The sequence below is a fragment of the Miniopterus natalensis genome, chromosome 13, assembly GCF_054644295.1.
Source record: "Miniopterus natalensis isolate mMinNat1 chromosome 13, mMinNat1.hap1, whole genome shotgun sequence".
Classification (NCBI taxonomy): domain Eukaryota; kingdom Metazoa; phylum Chordata; class Mammalia; order Chiroptera; family Miniopteridae; genus Miniopterus; species Miniopterus natalensis.
Genome location: NC_142093.1, coordinates 61,663,726 through 61,678,285, shown reverse-complemented (window position 1 = coordinate 61,678,285; position 14,560 = coordinate 61,663,726). Strand labels below are relative to the sequence as shown.

General features: G+C 55.5%; 1 protein-coding gene across 1 annotated transcript in view; it reads right to left on the bottom strand.

The window, feature by feature from the left end:
• The window catches only part of LOC148091734 (protein Daple-like), a 58,557-nt gene that overhangs the window by 16,889 nt on the left and 27,108 nt on the right, over positions 1 to 14,560 (bottom strand). The window contains 8 exon segments of the mRNA XM_087823791.1: positions 1,058 to 1,197; positions 1,960 to 2,127; positions 2,665 to 2,881; positions 4,739 to 4,882; positions 6,534 to 6,659; positions 7,723 to 8,372; positions 9,707 to 9,844; positions 14,321 to 14,499. Of these exon segments, the coding sequence (XP_087679917.1) occupies positions 1,058 to 1,197; positions 1,960 to 2,127; positions 2,665 to 2,881; positions 4,739 to 4,882; positions 6,534 to 6,659; positions 7,723 to 8,372; positions 9,707 to 9,844; positions 14,321 to 14,499 (1,762 nt within the window).

Genomic DNA, 14,560 nt, shown 5'->3' with positions numbered 1-14,560 from the left:
GGACCAAGGCAGCTGCTCAGGCTGCTCCGGTCATGAAGCTGCCACAGTCCTGCCTAAACCAAAGGCGTTCCCAGGAGTTCACTGTGGGTGAGCACCCTTGAAAGGTGGTAGCTCGCAAACCACAGGGCCCCTGACCATCGACCCTGCTCTGCTCCCAGCGCCCTTGGCTCCACATCTGCTATTCTCGTCTGTGTTATTCTGCTCCCACAGCCATGCTGCTTGGCCTTATGCTAGAGCGTTTTCCTGTCTGGGTTTGACGGCCTGCCCCCTGCCCCCTGCCAGCTGCACAAACTCATGGAGGGCAGACACCGCAGCCCTCCCAGGGCTGGGGAACAGTCTGCTCAGAGAGGGCTCAGGAAGCCCTGGCCTCCTGCAGATACCCTCTAATGCAAAACCGTCACCAGATCATCCCCTTGGGTACCAGGTTCCCTCATGAGTGCCCCCCCACTGGCTAGCCTTCCCCCATCCATGTCAGCAGCAGCACCCAACTCCCACCACCACACTTCCTTCTACACCCCCATGGAGCCCCTCAACACATGTCAGGTGTGTATGTAGCTCTGCTCACATCCCATCTCCCATTCTGGTTCCTGGCGACCAGGTAATTGGTCCTGTGCACCTTGTAGGGCCTCCGGCAAACCCAGGGCCCTGTAGATATTGGCAGAGGGAGGACAGTCACAGCGCACCACAACCCATTCCCCAGCCCATGAAGAAAAAGCGGACATAGGAAGGGCTCAGCCTTTGACCTGAATTCCTTCCCTGGGGGCCTCTCTTTGCTGCTGTCCTGTTTTTTAAAGTGAACTTCATTCCAAAAGCAGATCACGAAGTGTCTGGCAGAGGGCAGTGTCTTTGAAAAGCAAAGACCAATCACCCCACTTGCAGAAACCTAGGACCATCCCAGGGAAAACGAGAGGAGGATGCCGTGGTAGGATGGTCTGTCCCCTCACCCTTGGGATGTGATGCACCCCAGGGGTTCTCTGCCCTGAATGTCAGGGTCTAGGCTGAAGCTGGAAACCAGGACCCCTCTGTGAAAAGGTCCCAGCCCGCCCACACCCCTTACATGTACTGCTGCTCCTCATGGTACTGAAGTTGATTATCCAACTTCTGCTCCAGAAGCCTCAGGCTCTGGTCCATCATCTGGATCTTTTCCGAGAGGTAGTGATTTTCTTCCTCCAAGTCCCCCTTGAGATCAAACAGCATCTAAAACACAGATCGACAATGTCTCAAACGCCATGCTCCCCATGACTCATGCTGGGAATCTACTTCCAAAGAGGAAGAGAGCCACGTGCACAAAGATGGCCATTTCCGTATTTTCTACGCCAGTCAGAATGACTAATGCGGTCAGTGATCTGGGGACGGCCAAGCCTTCTGTCACTGCACCATCCAATCAGGCAGCCGCTGGCCACGCGTAGAGGCCAAGCTCTGAAAATGCAGCCAGTCTGAGCTGAGATGTGCCATTAGGCAAAATATACAACAGATTCTGAGGACTTAACAATTTTAAAAAATAATGTTACATATCTCATCAATATGCTGGTGGCTGGTGTGGTCCACTTGGACGAGAACTGTCCCACGCGCCAAGAGGTCTCAGTTTGATTCCCAAGTCAGGGCACACGCCTGCATTGCAGTAGGGGGACGTGCAGAACTGAGTGAGAGGACCCGGGTGAGCACTGAGCAAAGTGCTCAGCTGGAAGACAGACATGAAGCAGTATTGGGCTGTCTCCATGCACTGCCCGACCCTGCAAAGAGCCACGGCCTGATGAAAGGTGTTTCCTAACACATCCCTGCCAGTCATGGAGTTCGTCCCTTCAAATACTCCTGGCTTCCCCTCGGCCTCTGTGTGACATTCACACAGTCTCTGAGCACAGACCCCAATGAGGGCCCATTCCCACCTGGCCGAGACCAAGGCTGTCAGCCCAGGGAACTCAGCCCGGCGTCCCGAGGCCCACCAGCCCTGGGCCTCACCTCGCATTGTTTGCGGGCCTTGGTGAGCGATGTTTCCGTGTCCTGGTGCTGCTCCTTCAGCTCGTGGTACCGGGCCTGCAAGCGGTCCACCTCCAGCTCTGAGCTGTCCAGGGAGGCTTGCAGCTCTGTGCTGTGGGCACGCAGTTCCTCCTGCTCCCTCCTCTGCTCTTCATACTGGGCCTGCCAGCGGTCCACCTCCAGCTTGGAGCTGTCCAGGGAGGCTTGCAGGTCCTTGTTGAGGGCGCTCAGCTCCTCCTGCTCCCTCCTCTGCTCTTCATACTGAGCCTGCCAGCGGTCCACCTCCAGCTCTGAGCTGTCCAGGGAGGCTTGCAGCTCTGTGCTGTGGGCACGCAGTTCCTCCTGCTCCCTCTTCTGCTCTTCATACTGAGCCTGCCAATGGTCCACCTCCAGCTCTGAGCTGTCCAGGGAGGCTTGCAGCTCTGTGCTGTGGGCACGCAGTTCCTCCTGCTCCCTCTTCTGCTCTTCATACTGAGCATGCCAGCGGTCCACCTCCAGCTTGGAGCTGTCCAGGGAGGCTTGCAGCTCTGTGATGTGGGTGCTCAGCTCCTCCTGCTCCCTCCTCTGCTCTTCATACTGAGCCTGCCAGCGGTCCACCTCCAGCTTGGAGCTGTCCAGGGAGGCTTGCAGCTCTGTGCTGTGGGCATGCAGTTTCTCCTGCTCCCTCCTCTGCTCTTCATACTGAGCCTGCCAGCGGTCCACCACCAGCTTGGAGCTGTCCAGGGAGGCTTGCAGCTCCATGTTATGGGCGCGCAGCTCCTCCTGTTCCTCCTTCAGCTCCTGGTAGTGGGCCTTCCAGTGCTTCGACTCCAGCTGGGAGCTCTCCAGTGAGGTTCGCAGCTCCTTGTTGTGGCTCTGCAGCTCCTCAAGCTCCTTCTTCAGCTGCTGGTGCCGGATATCAACCCTGGGGATGGAGAGACACAGGGCCAAGGCCTGAGGAGCACTCCCAGGCTCTGTCCCAGCTGTACAACCTTACTCAAAACCACAACCTCTCTGGGCCTCAGTTTTTCTCATGTGTAAATGAAGGTTGAACAAAATCAGCAATTTTCAAATTGTCTGTTGGGGTTCTATAAGGCTGTCCCTGGTGTCCCACTGTTGGCTTGGGGGACAGGACAGGCAGGCTCGGACACCACTTCAACACAGCGTCACTATTAGCACTCTTTATACTTAAGGCGTTGGCATCCCTGCCTACCCGGATAAAGGGTTCTTCTATTAAAACACTTTTAAAAAACACTGAGCCAGAACAATTTTGCTCTAAAACTCTATTCCTATGCCCAGCTCTTCTCCCCAATTCCAAGTCCCTTTCTAATTTCAACTCCTGAGATAAATGAAAGATGAGATTCTGGGTACTATGTAAACCCAGTGAAATTATGGTCATCATCATAATTACCCCACTGGGTTTCCTGGGGGAAGATTTATACCAGAAACTCCAATTACCAGAGGCTCATGGACTCAGTTTGAACACAGATGTGTCCACTTTGGCCTACACAGTTGTTGTTTTTAATTAATTGGTTTATTAAGATTTAAAAATTTTTAAGTTTCACATCAACATTCAGATGTCTAGCTTCTTGGGGAAAAAAAAGCATAAACAAAAGCCCTTGGCCAGCCTCCCATTTGATGCCTTCATATGGTGTGTGCTCTCCACGAGGGTCTGGTCTGTCGCTGACACTTCTCCCCCACATCCTGGACCTGCCTGGCCACCAGAGGCACCTGAGTTTGCAGCCCTTCAGGACATTCTAAAACAAGGCTGTGGGGAGGACGGCTTCCTACAGTCATGACTCTGGATTGAGACAAGACCTGGACTCGAAACCTGACTGTGTCAACTAGGAGTACTGACCTTGAACAAGTGACTTAATCTCACTGAGCTGTTTCTTCACCTGTTCAAGAGCTCAGTCAATTCCCATGATTCCCAGTATAATGTTCTATCATCACCGTGAACACAGAATCAGTGTCCACTGAACTTGTTCCCCATGTCCCTGTAAGTCTCAGGGCACACTTGTGTCAACTGAACAAGACATAAAGATGCCTGTGTAACATACTCACAGCAACAGCACTGTGACTCCTGCCTGCATGAGCCTTATCTACCACTTGTGTCCTCCCTGTGAGGCCCGGTGCAGCACCGCACATGGAAGCACTAGGCAGCACTCAGCACTCTATTTGGGGGCCATTTCAAACAGCAAAATTGCCACCCAAAAGCATAAAACAAGAAAATCATGGCACTAACTGGGCCATGAGCAGGACGCTCATTTGCAGTGTGAGCACTGGCACAAGGCAGGAGTCAAAGGCCTTGTCGGCCTCAGCTGCAAATGTGCGCATCAGTCAACACCACTGTCCTGCACTCTGGGCACATCCATGAAAGGCCACTGGTGCCAGTCTGGGGATTACAAGGACATTTCAGCCAGTAGGTGATTCATACACAGGGATTTCGTGAATGAGGACTGGCTCTCCCTCTCTCCCTCACGGGCCCGATCGCTGGAGTTAGAGGCTGAGGGTGCCCGGGCCCGATGCCATCATCATCATCACCAGTGTGGGAGGTGAGGCTGTCCAAGCCCAGACAGGGCACCATCCCAGGTGTCCCTAGTCCTTCTATCCCAGCCACCAGCTGGCGTCCCCTTTTACCTTCTTACCATCCAGCAGTTGACAGGGTTGGTAAAAATATACCATCACCAGAGAACTTTCTGGAGCTTTGCTCAGCGGGTGCTGAGTGAGTTGGTCTGAATGAAACCCTGGCAGACGACGCTGCGTGGGGCGGGGCAGTTACCTGTCCAGCTCTTCCCGCAGCCTCCGGTTCTCGTCTGTGACGTTGTCGTTGACCCTCTGCTCCAGCTGCAGAGCCTCCCGCTCAGCGCTCAGCAGCTTCTCCAGCTGCCCCAGCGCCGCCCCATGTCTCACCATGTCTTGATGCCTGTGGAGGGAACACACCCACTAGGAACAGACACCCCAGAAGACTTCAGAGCCTCCCAAAAGCAGCTTCTCTCTGCAGCGCTGAGGGGGATGCGGATGGGCTGGGAGTGGGCCTGGGCAGCTGAGAAATGGGAGAATGGCAGTTGGGACAGCCTGGGGCCAGCTCTGGGGGATCTCCTCCAGCTGCGGAGCTGAGCTCTCCTCCTCCCACCTGAGGTGTCTCAGTGGTCCCTTCTAGTCCCTGTCACAGCAGCCTCCCTCTGCTAGTCTGCTGAGAACACCACGACTGACCGGAGGCTTGCCTGGTGGGGCCCAAGCAGCTGCCAGGGGCGAGTTGCACATACACATGCACACACACAGACACATCCTGCTCCTCAAGGCACTGCCAATCCAGCCCTTAACCTCCCCCATAACTTCCCCCTCAGTTTGGGGCTTTTATTTTCTTCCTGCCTCAATCTTCATTACAGAACAGTGTCTCTGGAGGGCAGTAGAGCACAAGAGGGAGGCCCTGACCAGCCCTTGGCCAATCCTCTAGTGTCCAGGGACAGCCTGACCCTCCTGCCCGCTGGAACCTCTCATGTCCAGGGAACCTCTTGTGTCCAGGGATGGCTCAGGAAGCTCTCCCCCAGGCTGACCTTCCTGCCTGCTGGAACCTTCCAAGTCCAGGGATGGCTTGGGAGCTCCCCACTTCCAAGGTGCTGACTGAGTCATCTGCAGCCCTCCACCCACCCCCTATCAGCTGTCCTTGTACCATATGCCTGGAGCCAACACTTGTGGAGACTCAAACTCGGAAACCAGCTCAGGCGGCTGTTTCAAGACAAATGTGCATATGGCCTTTAGCCACGGGCAGAGGCTGCCCTGAGTGGGAGGTGAAAAGTGGGGGTGGGCTCTGCCTGGCTTGCAGGGTGGTGATCTTTCTCATCCAGGCTAACGATTCTGGAAAAACTCATCCCCATTTGACAAAGAGGGCCATGGACCATTAGGGTCCCGACTCCTGCCTCCCAGTTGTGTCTTGGACAAGCACACTGGTCAAGCATATTCCAACCATTAGTAATTGCCCTGCTGCAGGGAAGACACTGAGTGAGTCTTGCTCCCATTGAATCCCTAGTACGGGGTCTGACATCAGTCAGCGTGTGCTGGGGAACGAGTGAGTGTCCGTGTTGTGTCAAATGGAATGAATGCAGAGCCATCATCCTTGCCTTCCAGGCACCTGCACCACAAACCTGTAGCGCGGCTGCAGACATACCAAGGGGTCTCTAGCTATCTTTCCAACCAGCGAAACCTACAGAGTAGCACAGTAGGTCCGCATGTTTTATGGAGCAAGAAGCTACAGGAAAAACAGCAATGAACTCCTCCTTCAGAGCCAGTCAGATTCCACCTGCACAAACCGTCCCAGTCTGAACAGACATTAGGAACACATCATGACACTTACAAATATAACATTAGGTACATCATGACACTGTTATAAATATAACAGGACATTAGGTATATCATGACACTGTTATAAATATGACAGGACCTTAAGGATGAGGCCTGTAAGCACCTGGTGAGGGGTGGGCACCACACCAGTTTCCCATCATTAGTCAGCTGGGTGCATTCCCGCCACATCCAGACACAGGACCCACATCCAGTAGATGCTCACTAAGCATCACGTGAACACAGTATGGGTGCGGGAGGAGGAGGAGATGGAGATGCCAAGAGGCTCATGACGCTCATTTTGGCTGGAAGGAGCAGGCCTAATAGGAGCAGACATGCCAGCACCCATGAAGGATGGAGACCTGGGTGGAAAAGGGGGTGGAAGGTCCCAAAGAGAGTCAACAGGAAGTGCTAGGTAAGTGAATACATGAGTGTCATCACCCCCAGGCTCACGACATCATCAGATGCCCTCACCAGGCTTGGCTGGCTTAGCGGCCTCCCTGGATCCCTGCGAGGGAAACTCCTGCCCTTCAGCTGCTCCCACTAAAGACCCAGCATCTGCTTCACGTCTTGTGAGGCAGAGTCACAGGAAACACCGTCAGCAGGGACGTCTCACAAGCACAATGTGTGGACGACAGCTCCTTCCTGCACTCCTCCAGGTGTCTGAGGGGATCCCCCCTCTCCCGCCTTTGAGTCCCATGCACATCCACCTCTCCCAGGCTCTGGGTCCTGCTGCACCTTCCCGGGGCCTGGCGCAATCAGGATCTGCCCGGCAGGAGCTCGGGTCATGTTGGCGGACTGCATGCACACAAAGCCCCCATTTGTCAGGAGCACAAAGTTAAGATTTATGCATTTCAACATACATCAGTTTTACCCCAAAGAAAAGGTGCATGGAGGTAGAGAGGAGGTCACAATGAACCGAGAAAGGCAGTGTTGACAAGGACTGAAGCTGGTGATGGCATACAGCGCTTTCACTGCACTATTCTGTGTATTCCTATCTATTCAAAAGTTTTTAAAATTAAAAGTTAAAAAAAGAAAAAGCCCAGACTTTGAGACTTTGACAGGGAAGAACAGGCCTGGGAAGCTAGGGAAGCACATCACTGCAGACAGGCAGCTCGTGAACGTCCCCCGACATTCCTGGTTTGGAGACAAAAGGAAGAGGGAGTAGGAATCCTCAGGGGAGCAGGGCCCCCAAAGCTGACACGTGGTTTCCCTGAGCTGGGAGTAGTGTGCACACCCTTCCCCCTGGGGACCCTCCTGCCCCTGTCTCCAGCTGCACAAAAGCCACACCGCTGAAGGTGAAGCTTGATGTACTTCTATTCACTGTGAAGCAGCAGGTCCAGAGGAAACTCGAGGGGCCAGAGCGAAGGGGGGACAGGAGCCCAGGGGAGCCCGCCAGTCTGCCCGCCAGCAGCCGGCACGCACCTATCCTTTTGGGACTTGTGCACCAGCACCAGGGTGCGATGCAGCAGTGTCTTCTGGCGGCTATGCTCGTCCTTGAGGGCCTCGTACTCCCCTGACAGGTGCTCGTGGAGCGAGCCCAGGCACGTGTGCTCCTGCAGCAGGGCCTCATAAGCTGCTGCCAGCTGCGCCTCTTCCTCGGGCCTCCCCAGCTGCTTGGTGGCGAGCTGCTGGGCCTCCGGGCCCTGCTGCAGGGCCTGGCTTTCTGCCTCCAGCTCCCCGATCTCCTGCTCCTGGGCCTGTGGCTTCTGGCTGCTGCTCTCCAGGGTCTGCTGCAGCCTCTGGTTCTCCAGTATCAGGCCCTGGTTCTCACACTCCAGGGCGTCGGTGGCTGTCTTTAGAGAGGAGACCTCCCTGGCCAGCTTCTCCTTCTCCTTCTCCAGCTCCGCCACCTGCTCCACCTGCTCGGTCATCTGCTCCAGGTCCCGGTACAGCTGCTGCTTCACCAACTGCAGCTTGTTGAGGCTGGTGCTGGTCTCTGCCACCGTCTGGTGGAGGTCTCTGCTCCCCTTCTTGATGTCCTTCATGCAGGCCTCACTGGTGACCTGGGACCTCTGCCGCAGAGACCGGACCAGTTCGTTGAGACAAACCCTTATTTGATCAAGATCATCAATCTGCAAGAAAACACAATGAAAAAGACACAGGCAGCTGTGTGAACATATTTCAGGGGTTTGGGTCCAAACTAGGGGACTAAAGTGTAGGCCTGGAAAGACCACGCCACCGTGGACCCGACAGAAGTTCTAACATTTCCCAGAGGCCTGATATGGACACAAGGTGAAGGGCACGGAGATCCCCACTGAGACAGTTCAAAGTCAAGCACATGCACAACAGCCAGGCTGGTTTAGAAACATAAACTACATCTCCTACTTAACACAGTGAAAGTGATGTCCCTCGGTTCTTTCTATCCTGGTCGGCAGGGGCCCGAGGAGCTGACCCACCCCTGTGGCATCTCCTTAAGACACTCTCCCCACAGACATTGCATGTGACCTTCTCTCTGCCTTGAACACACACCGCCCTCCAAGCTCTGGCCTTCAGCATCACGGGCTCCTCTTCACCCTCCAGGGCTCAGTGTGTGTCAGCTCATAAGAAAAGCCCTGCACCACTATTCTAAATGTCCTGCACCTAGCAAGGTGCTCCCAGGACTCTCGCACATTCCCTCAATAGCACACATCTGAAGTTACCTGGCTTGTCACCTGTCATTCTGACTTCTAAACTGTAAGCCAGATCAGGGTGGGGATTGCGCCTGCCCTGGGATGATACACAGCACCTTGTCAGCACCCTCTTCAGCACCATGAGAGAGGCTGAAACTTAAGTACTTGATACTGAGCCCCCCTTGCAGCTAGGGCTAGTCATGTGTCGGGTCTGGCCAATGAGATGTTGATAGAGAGTCCTGGGGAGACCTTCCCTCTGTACCTTCACCCCCTACCTTCTTCCTGCCCATTTTTGGGGGAGGTACAATACTCTGCCAAGACCAGCAGAGCACAGAGAGAGAAGCTTGGCTCCTGGTGGCCTCACTGAGATGCTGTCCCACCACTGGACTGCCTACCCTGGGACTTCTTGTGGTGGGAGGCAAATTAGCCCTGGAGGTTTGCCAGGGTGATCAGTGTGACACTGGACATTTGGAGAAAGTTCATTCTTTGTCCTGTGGGGCTGACCCATAGGCTGCAGGACACTTAGCAGCATCCCTGGCCTCTACCCAGCATAGCCAGGAGCACCTCTTCCCTCCTCCAAGTCATGACTATCAAAAGGAAGATGGTCAGTGTCCCTGGGAAGCAACATCTGCCCCCAGCACCCTGCTGTGGCTGAGAATTGCTGTCTGAGCTGCAGCTGAGTGAGGAAACCAGAGCCCTGTGGGTCACTGATAAATTACCAGGCCATGACAATGGTCTTGGACTCTTCCTCTGGCAGGCAGGGCCTCCAGGGGAGTTGTCTGCTCTGGAGGACCTACCTGTCTGGCCTTGTCAGACTTTAGGATCTCCATGTCGCTGTGCAATCGTTCTCTATCTTCCATCAGCTCCTCGCTGAGGATCTCCAAATCCTGGCTGCTCTGCTTTTCTCTCTGCAGCTCCATCTGCAGCTCTTCAATCTGCAGAGCCAAAGACCAAGCCCATTGAAGAGTTAGTTTTATGAAGTGAAGTGTAATTTAAAGAAATCCCAATGCTGTCAGCCCCACAGATGCTTTAACAGGCCTTTTCTCAAGGAAAGACCTTCTTCCTGACATTGGGGAGGTCCAACAGCCACTGCCAAGGCCCGAAGAGCAGGGAGATACAAGCTGGCTCCTGATGGCATCACTGGGCCACCTCCCCACATCAGGCCTTGTTCTGCAGTGACCTCCCCATACCCTTGACCACTTCTTCTCAGCCTACAGATTGCACCTTCAGCTCATGGTAGAGAAAAAGTTCTTGGCCCCCATTGGTCAGCTTCCCTCCCAGCTCACCACTCCTCACTCTCTCTGCTTCCATCTTAGGTCCTGTCTACTACTATCCTTGGAGCCAGGTCACATGTCCTGGGGCCAGCAGCCACACCCACTGGATATCCTGGAGGTACTCCACCTGGTTGGGGATATTCCTATTCACCCAGCTTCTCGGAGTGGTCCTCTGCCATGTCTCTCCTTCCTCTCACCCTCCAAGTAAATGTGTCCCCAAGGTCTGTCCTCTTACTACATGTGGCTCCCCCCTCCACAGGCCACTGCCTGCCACAGGCCACACCACCTTCCATCTTGCCTGGACAATGGCCCAGTCCCCAGCCCCGCAAAAAGTTCTTCTGCTGGGACCCACCAGTGCCCAACCTCCCTGAACATGAACGGCCAAGATCAGCACTTCTCTCACACTGTGCCTGACACCTCAACAACATGATGGACACAGACTCAGACTCCGGAGGCCAGGGCGGGACCTGAGGTTCCACTCCCAGGTGAGGCCCATGCTGCTGTCCTTCCCATTGACACCAAACTCATCACCAGCTGGGAGGTGGTTGAAAGGGTTGCTTCCTGCTACCAATGTGACCACTAGTGGGTTTCCATAACTGACACAGGGCCAGCAAGCAACAGGCATCATCAGGAGCCTCTGTCAGTGTGAAGTGCTCAGCACACAGCTCACAGGCCGCAAGTAGGAGGCAACAGCTGATCCCTTGTGAGAGCTCGGTCCCCTCACCCATCACCAGAGCTTCTGACATAGTCGATTGGGGCTGGGGCCCAAGAATCTGCATGTTGACTTGTGACCCTGATGCTGCGGGTTTAGGGTGACTGCTCTAAATACTGGATCTCCAAAGTCAAAGATGGTTCTCAAAGCCTTTAAGGACTCCAGACCTCAGGACACGAATTAAAACCTCTTGGGGTCAGTCTCTCAGACCCCCAGTGGCCCAGTGGGCAGCCAGGACCAGGAGCCTACTCTCTTCGCCTGTCTGGAGTGTGGATGGCACAGGTAGCTTTACCAGGCTCCCAGAAAGATGGCTGTTCTAATGTCAGCTCTGCCCTCTTGTCTGGGGGAGGGCCACCCTGCCTTTCTCTCACAGGTAAAGGTTTCTGTCTCCAGACTCCTCTGGAAACAGCAGCCAGGCTCGCTTCTTCCCCGTGAGTGGGGAGGGCCGGGCACACTGGGGCTCCCATTCATGTCCTCACATCTCCCTGTCAGCATACCAAGCCCCCTGCCTCAACTTGGGGACTCTCTGACGGGGGAGCCTCACCCAGCCAGAGCCAATGGCAACATGCGCTACAACATGCCACGTGTCTGAGTCTTTCTCAGAAGTAAAAACGTCTTTCTGGTCGTTCTTCATCATTGCCCAATTTCCTAGCATAAGGCCTGGACTCAGCAGAGAACCAAGCATCTCCTCAGTGGCAGGGCCCATACCTGAGAGTGGCTCTGAGGAGGAAGGCCCTGGACAACTGTCACCAGCCATCATTCAGGGAAGGGTACGGGGTCAGAGAAATCGAGTAATTTGTCCAAGCCCCACAGTGAGGATGTGGCCGAGCTCCATTTACAGTGGTGGGCCAACCCCAGCCCTGCTGTCATTCAGCCGGGGCCTGTGGAGTATGCCCCCAACCCCCACCTCGCTCACCCTTCCACCCCTTCCCTCCCAGAGAAAGAATGTTGCTCCAGCCTTTGTGTATCTGACTGTTGTTGCTTCTGGTCTGAGATGTGGCTGCCCCACGTCACACCCACACTGCTGGCCAACCCCACCTTTCTGTCTGATCCTTTCTGCCCTGCACTGGAGCCTTTGTTGCTGTCTGTCCCCAAAGGACTCCATTCCCCTGGAGAGCTCACTGGCTGAGATGCGAGTGGCCCCACAGGGTTTCTCGTCCCTCCCAAAGCACCGGACTTGGGCTCATGGGGTGAGGCTGTGGTTCCCAGAGCCAGCCTATCAGCCCCTGTGCTGCCCTACTGTTCCCATGACAGGCCCCCAAGGGGCTGCCTCTCTTCCTCTGACAACCAGGGATCCTCGTTGAAGAAATGAACTCTTGGGACATCAATGTGGTTAGATGAGGGAATGGCACCTTCTCTAAGGTCCACAGAAGTGTCCTGAGTTACAGGGAAGGATGTTAACTTCGGGAACTAAGGTTTAGAGACATTCAGACCAAAGTGAGCCTACAACCTGGGTGCCACGCTGAGTGGTGGGAGACCAGAGCTGGCAGCAGAGGGGAGGGACTCCAGGCTACAGTGTCCTGGCTGACCCTTTTTCCTCCTTCTTGGACAACTCCCAGAGTGGCCATGCTGTCTAGATTTGTCAGAGGCTGTGCCTTCCCTCTCCCAGGAAGGTCAGTGTTGGGCCATGTCACCTGCGGTACTTAGCTGATGGCCGAGAGGCACCATCCACTCCATGTTAAGGGGGACTAGTCACCTGCCAGGCTCGGGGGAGAAAGCACAGCCAGCCCTGCTGGGTCAGGACAGATGAAGCCAAGTCCCAAGTGGGCCAAGCAGGAAGGGAAGCCCGCAGGATGGAAGGAGGAGCCCTCCACAGAGCAACGGCCACCTTCCCAGGGCTCCTGGCACCTGGCACAGGGCAGCTCTGGTCTGGGAACTGTGGCCTTGCCTCTCTACCAGGGACTCTGAGCCAAGACATGGCTCCTGAGGGCTGTGGCAGGACCATATGGTGTCCTACCAGGGAACTGATGCAGAGAGGAAGCATGGGTGGGCCCGAGACATGGGGGGCTAAGGAGTCGTGCCAGGGTGACGGCACCCACCACCAGCCCTGCTTGTGCAGAGGAGGGACTGAGGGAGGAGAAGCATCAGCGGCATCTCTCGGGCCTGCGGGCGCTGGGCCACAGGTCACATCACAGGCCTTCTGCAGCAGACCCGGGAGGACCCGCCGAGTCGGAGGTCTCATCTTTCTAACAGAAAATTCTTATTATTTCAGCCGAGGTTGGTCTGCCATTTAGAGACATTTCTTGCGCCAGGCCCACGTGAGCCTAAGAACCCCACACTGTCCAGGGGCTTTCCCTGTGCGGGCTGCACCGAGGGACACGGCATGAGGCAGGCTTCCTACTGTCCCACAGAGAAAGGACAAACTATTTGCCAGCTACTGTGCTGCTAGGCACACAATGCCTCAAGGGGACAGGAGACTGAGTCATGGAACCCTGGATGTCCCACGGGAGGCCCGGGCAAACCACTCCACAGGAGGGGCTGCCCTGAGCCTCACCCAGAGATAAAGTGCCAGCAGAGCTGGACCCAGGTCTCCTGCCTGTAGCCCGTGTCCTTCCTGCTGCCGATGCAGCTTCAGCAAATGACACTGGCGGGACTCATGGGTAGGTTAGGACAGACACCCAGACACCTGAAAGCACCAGTCCCACAAGGTGGTCAGCAAGAATTCCCTTGCCCTTCCCTCATCCAGAATGTGGTCAAGCTGTGTGCAGAGCCCACAGTGCCGCCCTGCCATCCCCGGTGTGGCTGTAGGAACTGATCCCCTGACCCAGAGTGGCCAGCACAGGAGGCCATCCTAGCCTCTCCCAGCCCTCCTTGCTGTGGGAATGGGGTCCTCCTGACTGTAGGACCAAGCCTGTTCCCCAGATGTCCGTGTTGCACTGTACTGCTGGGGAGACCCGGGGGCTGTCCAGAAAAGAAATGCAGTTAAACCACCTCCCCCCTCATCCCACCGATGGGAAGGAGAGTGAGCACGGACCTTGTTCACCCGCAGCAGTGCCCCGAAATGGCCCATCAATGATCCCACACTCAGGTGCGCGTCTCCCATCACTACTCCTATCCAACGCCCACTGAGGGATCTTGAACAGGGTGCTGCTCTCTTTCCATTAACCGCTTACCATGTGCTGGACCCTTCATCTACACTAACTCACACGACCCTCACACCACCTATTAGGTGTGTCCATAGTCAACCCCATTTCACAGATGAAGGCAACAAGGCACACAGAGGTCCATCTTGTCTGGTCACTTGCTGCAGGGACACATCACGATGCCTCCTGACTCTTCTCAGGGATTAATTGCCCTTGTCCCTCTGCTACCCCTGTGGCTGCCCTGGATTCTGCATTTCTCACAGCTGCGCAGCCTCACCAGCACCTGGGGGCTCCACCTGGCCACCTGCTTGCCCGTGGGTTCCAGACACCACCCATGGTTACCTTCTGGCTGAGCTGCTGGTTCTCCCTTTCCAGCTCCTTGCACTTGAGGCTGCTCTTCCGCAGTGCCAGGGATGTGTCTTGCAGCCCCTGGATGGTGCTCTGGAGGCTCTGGCCCTCCTCCAGCTTCAGGATGTGGATGGAGCTGCATTCCTTCAGCTCAAATTCAGACTTCCTGGAGGCTGAAGTTCAAAGTTGTGTCAGAACCCAGATTCCAGGGGCCTCCATTTCCCCTCTCTGTCC